General features: G+C 43.9%; 4 protein-coding genes across 4 annotated transcripts in view; 2 read left to right on the top strand and 2 right to left on the bottom strand.

Moving 5' to 3' along the window:
* The window catches only part of LOC115398104 (ras GTPase-activating-like protein IQGAP1), a 31,546-nt gene extending 23,589 nt beyond the window's left edge, over positions 1 to 7,957 (top strand). The window contains 21 exon segments of the mRNA XM_075410448.1: positions 78 to 220; positions 319 to 489; positions 643 to 726; positions 884 to 955; positions 1,047 to 1,116; positions 1,477 to 1,685; positions 1,797 to 1,946; positions 2,025 to 2,188; positions 2,282 to 2,506; positions 2,650 to 2,790; positions 3,259 to 3,343; positions 3,529 to 3,761; positions 4,075 to 4,207; positions 4,399 to 4,501; positions 4,588 to 4,729; positions 5,929 to 6,016; positions 6,104 to 6,316; positions 6,414 to 6,574; positions 6,660 to 6,803; positions 6,957 to 7,065; positions 7,385 to 7,957. Of these exon segments, the coding sequence (XP_075266563.1) occupies positions 78 to 220; positions 319 to 489; positions 643 to 726; positions 884 to 955; positions 1,047 to 1,116; positions 1,477 to 1,685; positions 1,797 to 1,946; positions 2,025 to 2,188; positions 2,282 to 2,506; positions 2,650 to 2,790; positions 3,259 to 3,343; positions 3,529 to 3,761; positions 4,075 to 4,207; positions 4,399 to 4,501; positions 4,588 to 4,729; positions 5,929 to 6,016; positions 6,104 to 6,316; positions 6,414 to 6,574; positions 6,660 to 6,803; positions 6,957 to 7,065; positions 7,385 to 7,498 (2,954 nt within the window). The 3' untranslated portion in view covers positions 7,499 to 7,957.
* Positions 7,958 to 8,143: 186 nt separating this feature from the next.
* LOC115397892 (proteinase-activated receptor 1-like) lies at positions 8,144 to 10,838 on the top strand. The gene is given in 3 exon segments (XM_030104413.1): positions 8,144 to 8,325; positions 9,248 to 10,341; positions 10,344 to 10,838. Coding segments are annotated over 3 exon segments (1,392 nt in total). The 5' UTR covers positions 8,144 to 8,156; the 3' UTR covers positions 10,473 to 10,838.
* A 32-nt stretch (positions 10,839 to 10,870) lies between these two features.
* LOC115397896 (saxitoxin and tetrodotoxin-binding protein 2-like) lies at positions 10,871 to 12,305 on the bottom strand. Its single transcript, XM_030104416.1, has 6 exons — positions 12,152 to 12,305; positions 11,932 to 12,077; positions 11,800 to 11,861; positions 11,594 to 11,704; positions 11,415 to 11,516; positions 10,871 to 10,938 (listed from the first exon to the last, which is right to left on the bottom strand). Exons 1-6 carry the CDS (start codon positions 12,260 to 12,262, stop codon positions 10,904 to 10,906), a joined length of 567 nt encoding a protein of 188 aa, XP_029960276.1. The 5' UTR covers positions 12,263 to 12,305; the 3' UTR covers positions 10,871 to 10,903.
* Positions 12,306 to 12,803: 498 nt separating this feature from the next.
* Positions 12,804 to 15,005, bottom strand: LOC115397895 (saxitoxin and tetrodotoxin-binding protein 1-like). Its single transcript, XM_030104415.1, has 6 exons — positions 14,880 to 15,005; positions 13,801 to 13,943; positions 13,643 to 13,710; positions 13,438 to 13,566; positions 13,257 to 13,352; positions 12,804 to 13,162 (listed from the first exon to the last, which is right to left on the bottom strand). The coding sequence occupies exons 1-6, from the start codon at positions 14,985 to 14,987 to the stop codon at positions 13,074 to 13,076; spliced, it is 633 nt and encodes a 210-aa protein (XP_029960275.1). The 5' UTR covers positions 14,988 to 15,005; the 3' UTR covers positions 12,804 to 13,073.
* Between the last annotated feature and the right edge of the window lie 6,804 nt (positions 15,006 to 21,809).

The following is a 21,809-nucleotide window of genomic DNA, read 5'->3' as shown; positions in this document are numbered from 1 at the left end:
GAGAATGCACTCACCCTAATTCCAGAGTTTTTATGGACTTCATTTGGTCTGAATGAGCTCTGTGTGCGTTTCTTAAGGCAGTGCTGACAGTGCATGGGTGAAGCACAGCATCAAGGACAGATATGACTATTACTATAACCTCGAGACTGGCCAGGGAAGCTGGGAGGAGCCTGAGGGCTTCCAACACAACAGCGGGCAGCTCAGTAAAGACGAAATCCAGGTACTGCCATTTTGTTGTTTGCTAATGATGTAAATCATCATAAATTATTCTTGATTCACTCTGTTTAATAACATTGAGACTGAATACTTTCCCTGCAGAGTGTCGTCAGCTGTGTGACTGCAGACTATAACAGGGGACAGATGTGGCTGGCCAACGAAAGCTTGGTGACGCAGCTGCAGGCCAGGATCAGAGGCTACCTGGTCAGGAAAAAGCTTGCTCAAAGGATGGAGTATCTGCGTCAGCAGGAGCCACATGTGGTCCGATTGCAGGTAGAGTCCATTCCCTGTATGAAAGTCAATTATCATTACATCTATCATTGACAGTTTAATGATCCGATGATCCTGTAAATTCACTGATGTATGGAGTGTTTCCTGTTGGATTTTTAATTATTTCTTCCCGTCTGTTTCCTCCTCCTTCTGCAGGCTTGCTGGAAAGGTTACAAGCAGAGGAAAATGTACAAAGAAAGAATGGATTTGCTTCAACAAAATGTGAAATCTATTGTGAAGGTAATGAGTCGTTTCTATGAAAATATCTGTAACAAGTGTCCTTAGCGAGCGATTAGACGGGAGGCTTTATCCTCCATCTTGTTTTCATGCCAAGCCATTGAGTGTGATGGGATAGCTATCTTATCAATGACCTGACACACAACTCTGCTGCTTTCAGATCCAGTCTCTGGTGAAAATGTGGAAGGCCAAACGTAAATACACACAGAGGCTGCAGTACTTCCAAAAGCATGTGAGTCATCATTTTAATCTACAGTTTCAGTGCCGGGTTTATGCCAGTTCTCCTTCCTGCTCAATACTTACTGCCATATGTCTGTGTTCAGGAAAAAGAAATTGTGAAAATCCAGGCTTTTCTGAAGGCCAACAAAGCCAGAGACGACTACAGAACCCTGAGTGAGTAGAAATGACGATTCCCACTCCTGCAGTCAAACCTAAAATACAAGAATCAGTGGAACTGCTCCATTTTCTCAAGTTTTAAATGAAACACGGAACCTCTACTATAGTTCACATAGTCTGAAACACTTCAAGCCTCAATTTGAACTTCATAGCTATTCAGAATTGCAGTATCTTAAAATAAAATGTCTCATAAGATTGTGTTTTTCCAGAGGCTTTTACAGTCAGTTAAAAAAGAGAAGCAGTAATATACATTCTTCAGTCCATCGCTATATATGGTCTGCAACAACAGTAGCATTTGATGGACAAATGTCCAAACTGCTTCGTAATGTGTGTGTTTGTACTGGTGTCTGTCCTCAGCCGGAGCCAAAGATCCTCCCCTGTCAGTGGTGCGTAAGTTTGTCCACTTGTTGGAGCAGAGTCCTCTGGACCTGCAGGAAGAGCAAGAAGTGACTCGACTGAGGGAGGAAGTCGTCACCAAGATCCGCTCCAATCAGCAGATGGAGAAAGATTTGAACCTGATGGACATAAAAATCGGCCTGCTAGTGAAGAACAGGATCACTCTGCAGGCTAGTGGCCCTGGTTATATTGGGGAAAAAATACATATATATCAATCTTCAAGGCTGTAATCGTTCATCCTCTACCTTGGGTGTTTATGATTCGCTTGTTTGTTTCAACAGGATGTGGTGTTGCATAATAAGAAAATGACCAAAATGAATAAAGCGAGTAAAGATGACCGGTCAGCAGCAGACAAACTGGGTATTAAAGGCCTCAGTAAAGGCAAACGGAGGAAACTGGAGGCCTACCAGCATCTGTTTTACCTGCTGCAGGTATTCAAGGAGCACATTTGACTTCAGCTCATCCATCATGCATTGCTGCACTCTCATTCTGTTTCCTTCCCTCGTCAGACTAATCCGTCCTACCTGGCCAAGCTGATCTTCCAGATGCCCCAAAACAAATCCACTAAGTTCATGGACACTGTAATCTTCACCTTGTACAACTATGCATCCAACCAGAGAGAGGAATACCTACTGCTGAAGCTTTTTAAGACTGCTCTGGAGGAAGAAATCAAGTAAGAACTGCAGCTCTGAATGTCACTGATGCGCATTGTGTTTTACTTGGAGATAATCAAGTTTCACACGCGGGTCTTCTCCCTGTCTTTTAGCTCTAAGGTGGACCAGATACAAGACATCGTAACCGGCAACCCGACCGTCATCAAGATGGTCGTGAGCTTCAACAGAGGCGCGCGCGGCCACAACACCCTGAGGCAGCTGCTGGCTCCGGTGGTCAAAGAAATCATCGAGGACAAAAACTTGGGCATCAACACCAACCCCGTGGACGTGTACAAAGCCTGGGTCAACCAGCTGGAGACCGCAACCGGAGAGGCCAGGTAAGGTCGCTGCTGGCTGAAGAAGCTAAATGCAGCAATCTGTCTGTTACAGTAGGAGGTTTGAAGCAGAAGCATCACGTTACGTCGGTTCGAAAAGGTCTGATTTCTCCATGGGTTAAACTCTTGTTTCTGTTCTCATTTAGCAAGCTGCCGTACGAAGTGACTCCTGAGCAGGCCATGTCCCATGAGGAGGTCCGCAGCAGGCTGCAGGGCTCCAGTCTGGCCCTCCGCACCGCCACAGATAAAGTCCTGAACTCCATAGTGTCCTCGCTGGATAACATCCCGTAAGTTTGGGGCTTCAAGCAGTTTTCAGCATATTTTCCTTTTTTGTGTTAAAATATTTTAAATTCTTTATTTCTTCACTCGCTTTTTGATATGTTACTTTAACACACTGAACAAATGTTCTAGCTTTTCATTTTAAATTCTTCTTTCAAGTTACCTGTTGAGATATTTTCATGACGGACTGATGGCTTTCATGGTTCCAGCTTTCCTCCGCTCAGCCTGTGCTTTGTGTGGCAGGATCCGTGCAAATCACTGTCGTTCATGAAGCACAAAAAATACCTCAACACCAGTTTTGATAAACGTCTGGGCCTACCACCAGATGGCGCCATTCTCTGTTCTATTACTAGATTAACCATGTAGTCATTGGAGGAAAAGAGTCATTGTTCATTACTTTTGTTTTTGCCACACAGCATGTGACTGCACGTTGTTTTGTGTTCATTTCCCATCCATTGTTTTTGTTCTGCATGTAGTTATGGCATGAGATACATATCAAAAGTTCTGAAGAACAGCCTCCATGAAAAGTTTCCAGACGCCTCAGAGGATGAGCTGATGAAGGTAGAGGTCCTCACATGTTTCCATTCATTTATTCATACGTGTCCATATGTGTGTTTTCCATTCATACTGCGGTTTACACTACAGAGGGAGTTCTTTCTGCCATCTTTATTGTTAGAAACTCAGATTAGAAGTTCCAGTATGTATAAAAAAAAACTTCTTTATGTCTTTTCTTTTTTCACTGCCAGATTGTGGGGAACCTGCTGTATTACCGCTACATGAACCCCGCCATCGTGGCCCCCGACGGCTTTGACATCATTGACATGTCCGCCGGAGGGCAGCTTCACCAGGACCAGCGGCGTAACCTGGGCTCGGTGGCCAAGATGCTGCAGCACGCGGCCGCCAACAAGCTGTTCGAGGGCGAGAACGCACACATGACGCCGCTCAACAACTACATCTCTCAGACATACGAGAAGTTCAGGTAACGGATGTGAAAATGTTCATCAGCTAAGATTTTCCTGGCAAGTAATGTTAATACTTAAGGTTTTAAATCGCCTGGTGGCCTAAAGCTTTCATGTCAACCAAAATCTACCTCACTTTGCCGAAGATAGTGACTTATTACTGAAAATCTGCTTAGTACATTAAAGGACACAAGTTTGTGCAAACTGCTCACTTCATAGAAATATTAATTGCACAAAATAGAACCATTCTTTGCCAAAGCATCACTTTCTGTGACTCTTGATTGTTTTGAAGAGTGTTTGAAGTTCACATACAGACGTCTGCATTTCTTCCAGGTTGTTTTTCCAGTCGGCCTGTGACGTTCCTGAACCCGAGGAGAAGTTTAACGTGGATGAGTACTCCGACATGGTGACCCTGAGCAAACCCATCATCTACATCTCAATAGAGGAGATCATCAACACTCACTCGGTAAACCGCCTCCCAGCTGCAGATGGAATTTATTTTAAAGGCAAATGCATTTGTTCCATTATATTTACGCTTTTAAAGAAACACGTGATCCACAGTCTTTAAATTCAACAGTAGTCGATGCATGTTTGCGTTAACTCATCAGTTTCTCAGTGAGCGGCTTCAGAGGACATGAGGTTTCTCTCTCTGTCCAGCTGCTGCTGGAGCATCTGGAGGCCATCTCTCCAGACAAGAACGACCTGCTGCACGAGCTGCTGCAGGACCTCGGGGACGTCCCCGACGTGGAGGCGCTGCTCGGTACGCTCAAACGAACCTCTGTTGACCCTGTTTCACGTCTGCAGTGGTTGATTCCTCACGTCGGACTCTGTGCTGCTGGTTTTCAGGGGAAGGAGCCGCAGATCCCAGCGACCCAAACAGAGAGAGCGCTCTGAGCCAGCTGGGGAAGACGGAGATCTCACTCACTCTCACCAGCAAGTTCGAGCTGCTGGACGGAGACGACAAGGACCTCAAAACTCTCATTACCAAGTAGGTTCTGTGCAAAACTTTATTCACTCAGATGTTTCAGGTGATGGAAAAACGTTTGTCGTTCAGTTCCACTTTGCTGTAACTGCTGCTCGTCGCATTGCGCTGAACTCCTGCTGCCACAGTTTGTGGAGGTCACTCTTGTCATCACTCAGTTGCAGTATCTTTGCTGTCTTTCCTGCTCTTCTATCATATCCTGTCCCCAAAGGAAGAGCTTTTGAGAATCGGGCTTATCTTGCAAAGCAGCATGTATCCGCCTGGATAAGCTTCTCCGCAGTGTGACGGTTACTGCGTACGAATGTGAATGAATACGCGCTCGCTTTGGTACAGCGTTTTGCTGTCAAGTGACGTTTATAATGTTCGATTGGCAGCATATTAAGGAACAACAGAATGATAGAGACTGAATGAATGACTGGCTAGCAGAGGTTTCAGAAAAGTTTAGCTCAGGAGCCACGAAACGGCAGCATTAGAACCCTGAAATAACAACAGCTATGAGGTGTTTGCCAGATCTTATACAAAGTACCAATGTGTGTGAAAAGAGGTGTGAGTGTGTGTGTGTGTGTGTGTGTGTGTGTGTGTGTGTGAGAAAAGGCCGATAGCCTGTCAGAAACAAAGGATTTCCATGGCTTTTGGTGTTTATGTAACTCCCTGTGGGTAATAAGCAGCAATGATATGACTTCTGTTCTTGCAGCAGTCGCTTCTTTTGAAAGAGTTCAGGGACTGTCTTCGCTATTTTTTGCTTTGTAAATTAATTCACGTATCGTGTCAGGATGCAGTTTTCTGGTCCCTGGTTTTTTTTATGTTAACTTGGAATTCAGATGACGGTGCTGTTGTTTCAAAGCCACGGATATTCAGACCTCTGCTCATTAAATTGAGTTGCTGTGAGTTATTTTATGAGGTGACTGAACAAAACAAACACTGCTGTTGCAGTTAAACACCTTTTCAAAGCAGTTTAATGTTCTGGACAAGGAATGATTGCTTTGACAAACAAGTCTTTGCCATACAGTTTTTCATATTGTTGAATCATTTTATGATCATAAAGTTTAAGAGAGTTCTAGATTTCACTGATAATTTTCTGAGAATACTTTTTTTTTTACCCTATTGCTACGGCATTAGTTTTATTACAATTGTAAATGTTTTTTGTTAAAACTGTATTTATGGTGCCACATATTTATGAACATCATCATTTTCTGCTTTAACAGGACGAAAAAGCTGATTGTGGACGTGATTCGGATTCAACATGGAGAAACTTTGACTGAAATTCTGGAAACACCGGCTACTAATCAACAGGTAAAATATAACCTTTTCAGAATATTTCTGAAGATAAAGGAAATGTATTTGTTTGAAATGTTCATCTGTCTCGTATTATTCGTGAAGGAGCTGGAGCACACAAAGATCGCCGAGCGCAGAGCGGTTCAGGACGCTCAGACCCCGGAGGGTCTGAAGAGCAGCGCGGCGGTGCTGGAGGACAGCCAGCTGCCCCTGGAGCAGAAGAAGAGGAAGATCCTGCGGAACCTCCGCAGCCTGGAGCAGGCCGGCCTGGTGGCCGCCAGCAGCAGATACCAGGAACTCATCAACGAAATATCAAAGGTTCACGAAAACCCGCTTTTCTTTCACGTCCGGGTTCGCACGTCACTCGCCGAACGCGTCGAACTCCAGATTCCAACCGAAAACTTGTGAACCGCAGGACATCCGCTACCAGAGACGCTACAGACAGAGGAGGAAGGCCGAGCTGGTGAAGCTGCAGCAGACTCTGACGGCGCTCAACTCCAAAACCGACTTCTTCCAGGACCAGATGAACTACTACGACACCTACATCAAGACCTGCCTGGACAACCTCAACCGGAAGTCAGTCCACACTTCACAACCTGGCTTTTAAAAATAAACCCTTTTGAAAGATGGTGCTAATGTTTTGTGGTTGTTTTGTTTCCAGGAATTCACGCCGGTCGATAAAACTGGACAGCAAAGGAGGGGAGAAAGGCAGCAAGAAGGGGAAACCTCAGTCTCTCAAGTACACCGCTGCGAGGCTGCACGAGAAGGGAGTCATCCTGGAGATAGAAGGTCTTCAGACAAACCAGTGAGTCCACGTCCTCAGTGCTTTCTCAAACAGGGACGCGTTTTCATTTTGTCGGCGGCACGCAACACAGAAGCTGCGTTTGGTAAATTGTGAAAGTTCAGCTACAGTCAGCGTTTTTCCGCTTTTCTCACGTTCCCTCTGTTTTTCTCACAGGTTTAAAAATGTCATGTTTGACATTTCGCCCAGTGAGGAAGTCGGAGATTTCGAGGTGAAAGCCAAGTTTATGGGGGTCGAAATGGAGAAGGTTCAGCTTCATTTCCAGGTTAACATTTATTTCCTGAATACATAAATTACAGTTTCACGGGAAGAACGGTATTTTCAGTTTGTTCTTCATTAGAAGTGTTTCGAAAGATTTTTCCCTGGTAGACCACAGCAGCATGTTTTGATGATATGAGGTGTTTGGATTGAAAAAGTGCTGAGTCCACTCGTGTTAGTTCCAAGATAAACCCATCTCTGAAGCTCGTATCTTCCTGTGAGGCTGCAGCTAGTTAGAGATTCTACATAATTACCAGCAGAAAGTGATGCTTGATGGTTTAATGTTGTGGTTTTCTGACGGTTTCTCTCGTGCGTCTTGCGTCCAGGACCTCCTGCAGCTGCAGTATGAAGGCGTGGCCGTCATGAAGATGTTCGACAAAGCCAAAGTGAACGTCAACCTCCTCATTTTCCTCCTGAACAAGAAGTTTTACGGGAAGTGAACCGGAGCGGAGGAAAGCCGTCGTGCCTTCTGACAGAACCAAAATGAATTCAGTAAAGAAAAAAAAAACAAACATCGAGTGTAGTTTCATCTGCCTATGATTTGACGATCACACCAAAATGAAATGTTTTTTTTTTCCATGTGGTGATTGTAAATGTAATGTATTTTTGAGAATTAAATTGTAACGATATTCATGTTTTGTATGTGAAAGTGAAGGAAACACATCGTCACCGTCGCCTTACACGTTGAGAAACGGTTGATGTTAAATTTGAGACAAAGCTGCACAACGTTCTGAAATACTGTAGTTTACCAGTGCCTTTTTAAATGAAGCATTTCAAACAGACGTGTTTTAATGAATAAAACATTGAAACCTTTTAAAAGCTACAACTGATGCATTTTAACATGTAGCTGTTACCACTAAGTCTGATGCTTGAACGTGCGTAATAAATTACTCATGTACAAGAGCATTCTTATTTTTTTTTTCTTCTTCCCTCCACTCTTTTGCACGTTTCTGTCATTTTCTCAGCTGGTCTGCCAATCTTGCACTTCCACAGGAAAAAAAAAAAAAAAAAAACATTTTGGTCTGAGCACCAGGGTCACTTTACAGGGTCACTTAGGGGTGGAGATATGTGGGGGCGGAGTCTCCTCCCTGATCTGGGATGACCTGTTTGATGCTCTCAGCGAAACACTCAGACGGCAACTCCTCAGGCAAATTGGTGACGTTTGGATTCTGTAATTGGCGGATGGACAGTGAAGCCATGCTGCACGTGCTAATAAGCTTGTTTGTATTGTTTTCTCCCCAAAACTCAGCACTGGCTTCTCAGAATGGTGAGTAGCTTTCTTCATATCTACATAGAAAAAAAACACATTTTGGGGTTTTGACATGTGTGACTGCAGTTTGCACACTGTGAATGTTGGGAGAAGAAAAGTTCCTGTTGTCACTATTTTATTTCTAAATGAAAGCCAAGCCATTTTTCTTTTGTTTTAATTCTTGACTTCAACAGTAAAAGTGCTTTTTAAACAGCAGGGGGGGGGGGGGGGAAAACTAAATCAACTGAAGCCTGTGAGTGAATTTATAAATGCTGAATAAACTTCACTTCTCTTAAACTGTAGCCTGTCAACATCCGTTTATGGTTTGTGAGGTAAAGCAAAAAGTATTTGTTGCATTTTTAAAATTCAAGAACTTCATTGCAAACCCCATGAATGAAAAAATGTATTTCTCCTGTTTTTATTTTGTGTGTAAAGGTTAATTATTAATATCCTGATCAGTGCCACCAACAAATGTTAGTCTTTTTCACTTTGCACATAAAGTTCCCATCTTTTCTCCAGAACGACGTCGCCTTTACCAACAGCAGCACCTTTTATCAGCTGAGACTGGCTGCTGGCGGCACACACATCCAACACTGTTGAATGAATTGAATGTTGAGTGAATTGGTAGGAAATGAGTCGGTACAGGATGAGATCACCCTTCGCCTTTAAAGCAGGATCAGTTCGTCTCAACACTGCTGCAGTCTTTAAAGGTTGAGTTAAGACAGTTTTAGCTGAACACAGATCTTCTGTAGATTTCGTCTGGTTCACATAATGCAGAAACAGTTTATCGTGCTGCAGTGATGTGGAGCTGATCAGTCGTCTTCATGCTTGTATTATGTGTCAGATGAGCTGCAGTGAACAGTTTAAAAAGGTCAGTGTTGTAATTGAATGATGAAGCGTCTCTTTAAATGTGAATCTATTTGCTTCTGTTTGGCTCCAGGCTCCGGGCCGGTCTCTCGGACCTTCTCTGCCCGCTTTGTGATGGTGTCTGAAGAGCCTGTGGATTACCTCGACCTGTCTGCGCTGGACATGTTGGGGGACGACGGGGGATCCGGCTCGCCGCCGGAGCCCGCTGAGAGACCCGTTCACCACGGCCCCCATCGCCACCCGCACCACCACAAGCACCACGTCGTCTCCGAGGAGACCAAGGCCTTCCTGCGGGGTCGCCTGGCGACCGTTTTCGTCCCGACCGTTTACACCCTGGTCTTCATCGTCAGCGTGCCCCTCAACCTCGTCGCCGCGGTGGTATTCGCCCGTCACATCCGGCCCAAGAGCTCGGCGACGGTCTACATGCTGAACCTGGCCTGTGCGGATCTGCTGTTCGGCCTCCTGCTCCCTTTCAAGATCGCCTACCATTACCACGGCAACAACTGGACCTACGGCTCCTTCATGTGCAGGGCGGTGACCGCGGCGTTCCACTGCAACATGTACTGCTCCGTGCTGCTCATCATGTGCATCAGCGTGGACCGCTTCCTGTCCGTGGTTCACCCGGTCAACTCCCCAATGTGGCGCAGCCCCCTGACGGCCTCAGCGGTGTGCGCCGCCATGTGGCTGCTGTCGCTGGGAGGCGTGATCCCCCTGCTGACCTCGGGACAGACGGTTTATTTATCAGACCTCCACATCACCAGCTGCCACGACGTGCAGCCCGTGGGAAAGCTGCACTCCTACTATCTCTACTTCTTCCCCATCTACTCGTCCGTCTTCTTCTTCATCCCGCTCGTCTTCACCGCCGCCTGCTACCTGCGCGTCCTTCAGGCCCTGGCGACGGCCGACATGGAGGACCGGTCCAGGAGGGCCCGGGCCGTGGTGATGACGGTGACGGTGCTGGCCATGTTCGTGGTCTGCTTCACCCCCACCAACATCATCCTCATGGTTCACTACGTCCAGCTGGGCCGCCGGGCGGCCGACAGCTCCTACCAGGCCTACCTGCTCTCCATGTGCCTGAGCAGCCTGAGCTGCTGCCTGGATCCGCTGCTCTACTACTTCGGCTCCTCGCAGTGCCGCGAGCAGATGGCGGCGCTCTGGGGGCGCGGCCGGGCCTTATGGGCGGAGAGGGGCCTGGAGGCGCCGGGCGCACCGGCAGCTGGAGGGAAAGCAGCAGGACATGCAAGATGGAGGCTGTGGAGACGGGAACAGGAGACCAGTACAGCAGGCTGGTGGACTAAGAGACTTCTCAAACTCACATTTGTAGCCGAACTGTAATTGAGACTTAAATATCAAGACCTGTTTCGGTGTAGAAGTCACCACATCTATCTTCATGACAGTCATCTACCTTCAGCATGGCTCAACATTTTCAGCCATTCAGATTTCTTTTCATAGTTCAGCAGATCATACAGATGAAAGCTCGTATCAACAATACAGTTTTATTCTCATTATCATTCCAAGCATTTGATTTTCATAACATACAGTTTGTCATGACTTGTTACAGATCTCCTCAGGAAATATTCAAAGGGGGTTGAATCATTTGTAGTCTGGCATTTATACAGCCATAATTCTATGTGTGTGAAATACAGAAAATACAGTCAAATCAAACCGCAACAGTACAGTTGTCCTTTTTATTTTTGGATGTCCCTTGTTATTTCTTTTTCCCCACTGCTCACTCTGAAGTCTCTTTGTCATCAAGACACAACTCTGGGGAAAAAAAAAAGATGAGACAAAGAGAAAAGTTTGCATTGTTAATGAAGTGGATGCATTGCAGTGACAAAATTAATGAAACGGTAAAAATTTCTATAGTCATCAAACTGCTATCTGTAGTAGTGCAATGCAACATCTCCACCTTGTGGTAATTTCTGTGAGTTTTTGTGTCCAGTGAAGTTCTACAACCACAGCATCAACAAGTTTAATGTTTGGACACTGACAACAAATAAGCTTCAGATGTCCTCATATATATATATATATATATATATATATATATATATATATATATATATATATATATATATATATATATATATATATATATATAGTTAAATACATTTGAAACACTTGAAATATTTCAGTTTCCATGGAGTCAATCTATAAGGAAGTTTCACTGTTTCAATTAAAGCAAACAAACTTCTCCTTCAGAATGTTGGAGAATAACAGTAAATCCATTTCGTGCCACTGACCGGTTTTGCCATCGTAGCTGTGGAAGTCCTCGGAGAACTTCAGACACACTGCCTGCTTTTTGAACATCTCAACCTCTTTAGCATCTATTTTTCCAGTCCTGGCTGAAAGGAGGGAGAGAATTAAAAAAAAAAAAATGAGTGTGTGTGTTTAGATGGTGTTAGATCTGAACGCCACTTACTGAACAGCAGGATGTATCGACCGGTGACGTCCCCGTTCCGAAAAGTGTCCGTCCACAGCAGGCAGTCAGGACACGTCTGCAGGATATGTCCTTTGTGGTCCGACAGGTTCTCTTCAGACATGGAGGGAAGCGGTCTTTATGCAGACATCTGCTGGTTTTGGGGGTCACTACAGCTCAAATTTAAAGACAGACCTCTGCTGACTTACTGCGAAACGTGGTGGCGAGTCCTGAGATCGTTGCGTTTACCTCCCCGGAGATGCAGCGCTCACTGGGAAAATGGAGGCAGAGTTCATTTCCACGAGTGCTTGAAGCAGTGAAATCCTAATTGTGAAACTCACAAGCAGTAATCTCCCCATCGCAGCGTCAGGGTTAGGTTGTCGGACGTGGGGCACAGATCTATCCAGGAGCTCTTCAGGGACCCCAGGGCGTCGTGGTACTGCTTCGGGTCGCCGGCGCCCAACACATACACCCATTTTCCAAACACCTGAGAAAAGACGTGAGCTGATTCAACGCTGGCGTGAATATGTCGGGTAAAAAGCATCTTCTGACGCAACTCGCCTGCTTGGGATCGTCGGGCATGAAGGGTTTGACCAGGTCGTGGCAGTCGGGGGCCGATGCGGCGCCGAGAGAAGCGAGGGTCAAGAAAACGAGGAGAGCCGGCAGATCCATGGTGGGACTGACGATGTCGCTGAGGACGTTTAACGCTGATTCATTTTACCGTCCCGGGAGAAAAAAAGTGTTGTGCAAGTGCTGCTATGGGGCCGGAGGAGGAGGAGGAGGGCTCCTGCACACTCGGACGCCTCGGCCGAGGTGACATGCAGATTTTCTTTAGCTGAGCTCTGAAAGGCCGAACTCAACAGTCCTCTGAATCGACTCAGGCAACGTGCCACCGCCTGTCTCCAACTGTTGAAATCTTTTAAAAAAAGGACCTGAAACCAGCTTTTCATGGATAGAATGAAGGCCGTTTCCCGGTGGACCCCCAGTTAAAAGCTGGCCACTTATTTCGCAGCCCAGCAACAGTCTTTGTCCACGTTTCAGGAAGCTGTGGTGAGTTCAGAGGAGCTCCAAAGGTTTTGATCAAGCGTATAATCTTGATGTATGCAAGCGGTGTCTGAAAAGGCTGGGAACTTCCCAACAAAAACGTTTGTTTCTGAAAGCTGAACACTTTTCCTGAATAAGTAGAGAAATAAGTGACCGGACCCCGAACAAAAGGAGGCAAAAACTACATTTATTCATCACACACGATCGCTGAAAAACGGTTGCATACAAATACTCCTAAATCAGCTTGGACTGGACATTTAGAAGGAATTTTTTGGGCTAAAATAAAACAATCCATTGCTAAACATAAAGTCAACAGGATGCACCGTTAAAAGGCTATTCCACAGTGAAGTATTATATCAGTCACATGCAGTACTGCTGTTTAGTATCTGTTAGGCTGGTTTGTGTCAGGTGTGCGGCTGCTTGAGGACATTTCTGAGTTTTACTTTGCTTTCTGCTCAGCCTCGGTTTGTTCGCTCTCTGTATTCTCTGCAGCAGGCGACGGGGTTTCTCTTATGTCGGGACACAGCTCTGAAAGATCAGGAAACACAGACGTTCAGCTCCAAACGTGAGCACTCAATTTTAAAATGTGAAGATTTAGATCAGAAAAAAAAAAAAAGCTGACCTGTGTTTCCAAAATGATACTCTGGGAGGAATTTAAGACATTCTGCCTGCTTCTTGAACGTCTCCAACTCAGACGGCTCCAGACCGCCGGTCCGTGCTTTAGAGAAAGGGAAATAGCAGTGAAACCAGAACTCAAAGATGCTTTTTAAAGTGCTGCTCAGTTGCTGAGTAAAACAACTCACTATAAAGGAAAAGGTATCTCCCCTTGGACTTCCCGTCAGGGAGCAGGATGGTGTCTTCCAGCAGGAGGCAGTCGCTGCAGGTCTCATAGAATTTCCCGTCGTGATAGGAAGTGTGGCCATCGATGATGACTGCGAAACATTGATCGAAGTCAGCTTCACGCGTTCAACAAAGACGGAGGGGAAATGCGAGCGTCTGCGTACGTACAAGTGGTGTGAGTGGTCATCCCTAAGACGGTGACGTTGGCGATGCCCTGAAGGCATTTCTCTCCGTGTCTGTGATGGGAAGAGATGAACACACACCTGCGTCAGTCCTCTCTGGAACACACTCCTGAGTGAAACGCACCCTTCGGTCTGAGGCCTTACAGGCGGTCAGCCCAGTACATGATGATCATCCCGCTGTCCGAGGACGCCGACAGGTCCACCCAGGAGCTGTTGGCCGACACCAGGTCGCGCTTCAGGTCCGGCTGGTCCCACGTTCCCACGTGCAGAAGCCATTTCCCATAAATCTGAGGGACAAACACAAGCGTGACTGGAGTGTGCCTTTAGGGAGGTGAGGAAGTCTAATAAGAAAATAATCAATAGTAATGATGGTGATGATAATAATCATGCATTTTAATTGTTGAAACTGAAAAGCAGCTGAAAATTCTTTCCAGGGCAAATCAAAATATACCTAAAAACACAAATCCTATCATAAATAGACAAAACTGGGTAAATATTACTAATTACACATACATGATAATATTTTTACAGTTAAAGCTTTGAAAAAGAATATAAATGACAACAGAAATCTCTGCATGCAATTATATGATACTGACCTAAAATGCTTCATTAAGAAATAGTTACAAAACTAAGACAAACTTTGGTATTTCAGCATTATTTGGCATTATCTAATGCTGTCATATTGATTTTTATTCATATTTTAGAATTTGTTTTTATATATTTGCCAATTTTAATAATTTTTTTCTGTAGATAAGATAAGGTAATGTCCCACAATGGGGAAATTTGCATTGTTACAAAAGGAAGTGGACAGTAATAATAAAAGCATAGCAAAATAACAAAAATGATAACAATATTTTGCATTCTTCCCATGGTAATGACGATATTGATTAGAAATACACCAGCAGTTATGTTATTATTACAAAAATAAACATTTGAAAACTTGTAAAAGTTCAATATTGAGATTGTAAAATATAATCTTGTTTTCAATTCTTGAAGTTTTTACTATAAAGAGGCTTTCAAGTGGTTTGCAAGCTGAAAATACTTGACAAACCAAAGACAAAAAAACCCCCCCTCTCTATCTGAAAGGTGATAAATAACCTTTTTATTTCTTCTCTGTATTCATCTTGTAATTTTTTTTTTTTCTAGGCTCACAGACGTTAAATCACACAGGTCAAACCAGAGGCCACAGAGTTCGCCCCTAAACCCCCCCGGCTGGTACTCACAGGACTGTGGCTGTCCAGGACCAGAGGCTTGACCAGCTCTTTACAGTCCGGCTCAGCGGCGGCGCAGAGGGAGGCGAGGGCCAGCAGAGAGACGACCAGCTGGGCCATGGCTCCAGACTGCAGCTCGCTCACAGCCAGCCACACCAGCTCTGGGAGCAGGGGGCTGGGCCACACTCTCACACTCACACACACACACACACACACACACACACACACACACACACACACACACACACACACAGTTCTAAACATGGCTGTGACTTGACTGTTTTCATGTATGCATTTCATGTATTCATATAATATATAATGTAATGTATGCATACTTCATTTATTCATCTACTTCTGCCAAGGGAGATCTTGAACAAAGTTTCTTAGCTGTCCTCAATCCTTCTGAAAGAAGAATAACTTTAGAGATAACAAGTAATATGAGATGCTGACTTACAGAGGCGGAGCGTGGGTCTCAGTACAGAGGGGGCGGAGCATTCTCGACGGGCCCTTATGATAGTCATTTTACCATTCAAACAATACCTCATGCTACCATCAAACAACACACTAATGCCCACTTTTATTGAGCCAAGCAAACCGATATGCCTCAGAAAGCAGAATAAAGTCACAAACCAGTTCACAAACTTGTTCTGAAGAACAAATACACATATGCACGCACACACACATACACACAAAGGCCGCCTGACAGCTGTCAATCTCCAAAAGTCCGCTGTCCATGGTGCTGAAATATCAGATGAAAACTCACTGGCTACATCTGTCCCATCTTTGATACAGCTTAATATAAAATGAACACAGCTGGTCTAAAATTACACAGTCTATTCAGATAGATATAGACACAGCTATCTATATCTTTTGGAATTCACGCATATTTGAAAAAAAAAAAAAAGTCTGCGGTCTCTTATAGTTGAGAGCAACACAAGGCACATTCAAACAGGCAGGTGTTTCAGACCACGGCATTCTGATAAAGATAATATTTTTCAAGGTTTCAGTGACTCACCAGTGGCTCCGATGTTAGGTTTTGGGTAGTACTGCTAGCAGCTAGCATAGTGTTTAGCATACTGTTCAACTTCCCTCCAAAGAGTTCAGATCAAGTGCAAAAGAGAAAACTCGCCAATCAGCTGGCTTACAGCTGTGATGCATTCATGGACAGTAGTAATGTAAGAATTGGCAAATTGGAGCCCACTATCATATGCATATACCTTCTCGCACACACAGCTAATTTTATTATAATAATTTATTCCGATTAAATGTGAACACATCACATGAAACGGGGCCCTATGACCTTGTGGGCCCTGGGGCCACCGCCCCCTCGCCCCCACTCTGGCTCCACTACAGCTGAATTATTAATTCTATTTCACTCTATTCTTTGTCGTTGAACTGTGGTTTTGAAAGTAGATCCTTTATACAGGTAAGTTGAATTGAATACCTGCTATTTACAAAGCAAATAAACATGTTTAGAAAGTAACTTTTAATTTAAGTAGCTTCTAAGAACGCACCACTTTGAAGTATAGATGTAATATATGTATTTGTTTTAGAACAATTGTTTCACTTGTGATTGAGAACAAATAAAAACTGCAAATTAATGGTAGCTGTGCATGAGGACAAATGTTTTGCACTCTTTACACCTCAGGTTAGTGTGCAATCGGATTTAGGAAAAACACTCTCTCTCTCACACACACGCACACACCCCTCTCACTCCTCGGGTTTGAAAGCGGTTCACTCTTCCCATCCAGTCTGCAGGGGCATTCGTCCTATTTATCTTGTTACATAATAGCCATCTGGCAGAGTATGAATAGCAGGACCCCTGCATCTTTCAATCTGTGGACACTTTCTGGCACAGTCTCTTTCTCTCTCTCTCTCTCTCTATCTCTCCACACACACACACACACACACACACACACACACACACACACACACACACACACACACACACACACACACACACACACAAAAGATGGAAAAAGTGGAGGAAAGAGACACAGAACCCCTCTTTTGTCTGAATCTCCCATTGCAGCTTAAACACCACTTTAATTTCCCAGAATGCTCTGCAGTGACCTTTTGCTTCATACCTCGGTGAGCCACAGTTTTGTTGACGATGACAGTTGTTATTCATTGTGCAGATAAAACCAGTTCATGTTCTCTGATCGCGGTTGTGTATCTACAAACATAAAAGTCATATCTTTATCTGCAATAGGTTCTCAGTGATCAGTCATGTAGTGCTCAGTTAAAGCAAATAAAGATCACATCAATGAGGAGAAAAGTGGCTTATGCATGTAAAGAAACACGTCTTAAGGCAGAATCTGAACATTACATAACATTTTCTTTCTTTCTGGGCAATCTTTCAGCTGCGGTTTAGTTTCATGATATAGAAACTATGTGACTTGCAGAAGTTGTGTAATGCTGCATTTCATCAACTTTTTCTCCACTGCTGCTCTCCATCCCGCTCCAGTTGAGGCAGAGCAGGAAGGGAACAGCTCTGTGTGTTTCCTCTCCACTGTTTTATGTACATTTCTGGAAGTTACAGTGTCAGCTATAAACACCAGAAGTCAGGCAGCAAAGCTGTGTTGGATCGATCTAAAACCTGAACATGGAAGCAGTCTTTTTTTTTTTTTTTTTAAATCTCACATGTTCAATCTATTAGAAACAAGAAAGATGAAATCCATCAATTCACTTTTTTTTTATTACAACAAAAAAGGACACAACGTGCTGAGGACCTTTTATTTCTACAAAATAACAGCAGATACAGTTGAAACAAAAATGGTTGCAAGATCAGGAAAACTACTCTCTTCATGTTTGTTGAGACATTTTTACTACACACAAACAGGTCTGGGAGTTTCTCTACAGCTGAACAGAAATGTGTCTATGCATGAACTTCAGGTCCCAGCTGTGTTTTCTCTGCTGTTCGTTGTTCTTCACACCGAGGGAACGATGGTATCCACCTTCTGATACGGACACAATTCTGAAAAGGAGGTAAAATCCATGAAGACACCGATATATCAGCAATATCTATGAATGTGCAGAGAGTATCTCACCACTGCTGTCTCCATAGAATAAATCCAGTTTGAAGTTGAGGCATGCCAGCTGTTTCTTGAAAACGACTTGATCGGCCTCGGCCAGGTCTCCGGTTTTAGCTGGAAGGCGAAGAGAAGACAGAGTCATTCAATGAACTGCAAACCTTTTTGTGCTCATTAAACTCTAAATGAATCCCAGAAGTGTCGGAACTCACTGTAGAGGAAGGTGTTTCTGCAGCCTTGGCTTTCACCCTGAGGCGAGTCCACCCAGAGGATGCAGTCCGGACACAACGCCAAGTGCTTCCCGTAGTGAACGTGACTGGAGGAGTTGTAGTAAACTGTGTAGAAGTAAAGCAGAGTATCATCATGCTGTGATCAGTTCAAAGCTTCACCAGCAGATGGGAGCGGTACGACTCACTCACATGTAGCCCTGGTAACTTGTCCATCGTAGGTGCTGTTTGCACTTCCGAGGTAACATTTTCCATCCCTGGTAAAGTGAAATAAATCACAATATGTATGTAAATATTGGTTTATTAATGTGTTGGCTGGTCTTTTTTGAACTCACATCTTGTCTCCGTAGTAAAGGGTCACGTCGTCAGACTCGGGAATGGGCACCAACTCCAGCCAGGAGCTTTTGATGGTTTTCAGCTTGGTCAAGGAGTCTTCGCACTCGGATGTTCCAGCGTACAGAAACCATTTCCCGAGGATCTGGACACACATTTTGAGCATCATAAACATTTTCTGGGCTCACATTGTTGACAAATGTTCTTGTATCCACTGGGACTAGATAAAAACATTCTTGTGATTTTTTTTTTTTGTATTTGAATTTCTTCCACAGTTTTTTGCAGGTCAAAAATACATTTTATTAAGGCAGTTATAACCATGAAATCAGTTTCCATAATCAAACTTTTTCTATGCAAACAAAAGAGGTGCTTATTGATCAGAGGTAGGAGTTTGTGCATGTACAATAATATCAATAGGTCAAATAATATCTTTCATGCTGCTCTGTAGTGTAGTTAAATCTGCATCACACCAGCTGGAATTCAAAGAAATATACCTTGGTTCGATCTTCCAGAGTTCTGGTCAGCGCTTCACACTCGGGGTCAGATGCGGCGGTCAGGGAGAAGAGAGCCAGCAGCACAGCTGAAAAAACCCGGGGAGACATGACTCCAAGCGACACGACTGAAGAAGACACCAGCACAAAGCAGCGGCACTCCTTCCTGCAGAGAGGCTATTGTGGCCGCTGGTACGTGTTACATATAACAGAGGAGGAGATGGGAGGGGAGGGGAGGGGGAGCTTTTCACAGGGGTGGATTTGGCCAAACATGGTTGTGTAACAGGGCACTTGCTCATTAATGGAGACAAAGACAATATTCTAAGGCTGGCAGGCCATGGCACTTCACCCCCTGATGTCCAGTTTAACACTTTGACAGCATTACTTGTGCTGGAGGTCAGGATGATAAACGTTAAGGGTAACTTTGTATATGTGTAAAAGACAGAAAAAAGTAATCTAAGACTCTTCCACAAAGCATATTGGTTGTTTCTGTTGTGGTGGTTTTCAAACTTGCTCGCACTGCAGGATGAATTATTCCTACTGAGCCTAATTCCAGTCTCCCTCTTTCTCTGTGTACCGAGCGTTTGAAGGGAGAAAAATACACTTTTGCTATGCACAAAGATCAAATAGTCTGGAGATGTAATCTCATGCATAATGTACAGACTGTGCTGGTAGAAATAGGAAGGATGGAGGCAGCAGAGTCAACAAAGAAACACACACATAACCACTACCTGGTGCAGGTGAGCTGCTGTCAGACTCTCCTGCTGGATCGTTTCACTTCACACAGGTCACTTCCACAGATCCTCAGCTTCAGGAGAAATGCCACAGGGCACTTCAGCAGTAAAAAGGAAGAACGGACCTCGCATTTTCTTCTAAAAAGAATTTATAGATGTGACAGCGTAAATCACAACTCATGAACTTTTGAACTCCGACAGTCGGCAGGCAGCTATCGTACTGTCAAAATGCACCTCGTTGCACTATTTAGAAATATGACTGAAACATGGTCCCGGTGGATGAAAAGAGCAGACGAGTCGAGGATAAGGGAAGAGAAGCTTTATACCAGCATATTCAAAACCCAGGAAACTTCTCTGTGTATTTACAAAAAACATAATACAAGAATAAAAAAGAGAAAATGAACACGTCACAAATGGAGTCCCACGTACTGCCACGGAACAGAAAACGCGATCTGATTTACAAATGTGTCCTCTTCGTACTCCCACTTATGGCTTCGATCTAACACGAAAACAAAGGAAAGCATCTCTGTTCAGGGGCGAAGATGCATCATCTGTCCATTCCTCCCTTTTGCAACAGTTTTCTCCAGGTTTACCTTTAAATAATAATAATATTAATAATAATATCAAATACACATACAAGACAGAGGAGCTACATCTGTGAGCTGTACACTTTGCAGTAAGGTAAGGGAGAGGAGAATGTTCACAGGAGTATCGACCCTTTGTACACGATGAGGATTCATCTTGGGCAGTGGAAGAGGAGTCCGGCGTTGATTAAAAACAAGCTTATTTTAGCTTTCTGTACCAACCAACCTTTCACATCATACTAAGATCACAGTTTAGCCGGACGACAGGGTGATTTTATCAGCTTGCGGATCTGTTTATGGTTTACTTTATCAGCTTGATTGATCATTCGACCCAATAGTAGCTCCGGGACAAAAACCAAAGAGATCATAAGAGCTGAAGGCTAGAGACCCTCCAAATGCATTACAGTTCATTTTTCATTAAAAAAAAAAGAAAAGAAAAAAAAAAGCCATTGTTTTATTGACCCTCAGTCTCTTGAATTCCATCAGCACTCAAATAGCAACACAAATTACAGGTGAATGAAGATTCAAGCATCAAGCTGTTAAAACTGGCCAAATTTTTGCTTTATACTGTAACACTGTTTGTCAACTTTTGCAAAAACTGTTCCCCTTCTATTTCTGCTTTATTATCTAATCAAACAACAATAAGCATGGACAGTCACAGATACCGTATTTCAGGGACTACAAATAACATTTCTTTAAGTTATTCGCTTGGACATGCGATATATATTGAAAAGCAACAACATATATCGATACATATGATCTGGAACCACTAGATGTCACCATGTGACTACAAAATGCTGCTTAGGTACCACTGAAAAACCTCCATTATTGCCGTATTTGACTGACACGGGAATCAAACTGTTTCCAAAAAGAAAACGCAGAGTCAAGCTGAAAATGTTAAAACACAAAAAGTTCAAAATGGAAACAGAGCTGCAGAAAGAAAGTCTGGAGTATCTGGCAAACAGTGAAGCAGAGAAATTGCTAACTGTGGCCTAAAAAGTGTGATTGCAAGAGCCGGAGGAGCAAATTCAGAGATACTTCTGGAGCAGCAGCTGCTGGAGGACGATCAACGGTGCAGCCTCGTACGGGCTAGGATTACATGTGTGTGTGTTTTTTCCCCCCTTCACACACAGTTTTAGATAGAAATTTATAATGTGGTGCAATTTATAGTCCAAAAAATACGGTAATATGAAGCGAAACTACAGGAAACCTTTTTTTCACGAAAAACATTTTTTACCTTATCAATAAAAAGCTGAATTTATTATGAATAGAAAGTGGTTCAGTAAAGTCGAAGGTTCGCCTTCAAACAGGGCCACTTCATAAATATGTTCTCACTGATTCCTTTTAACACTCATCAGTCCTTCTGGTCGCTCTCAGAGTTTTCTGGTTTCTTCTTTCTGATTGGTGGCCGATAGCTGAGATATTTTGCATACTTTTATGTTGCTTACTGGCCAGATGCTGGTTGTTGTTATGAAATTCATCCCAATTAGAAACTTAAGAATTGTCCTCCTGTTTTTTCCTTTGTAACCATCCACACTAGT

This window comes from Salarias fasciatus, chromosome 12 (genome assembly GCF_902148845.1).
Source record: "Salarias fasciatus chromosome 12, fSalaFa1.1, whole genome shotgun sequence".
In the NCBI taxonomy this organism is placed as follows: domain Eukaryota; kingdom Metazoa; phylum Chordata; class Actinopteri; order Blenniiformes; family Blenniidae; genus Salarias; species Salarias fasciatus.
This window is presented reverse-complemented; position numbering and strand designations above follow the sequence as displayed.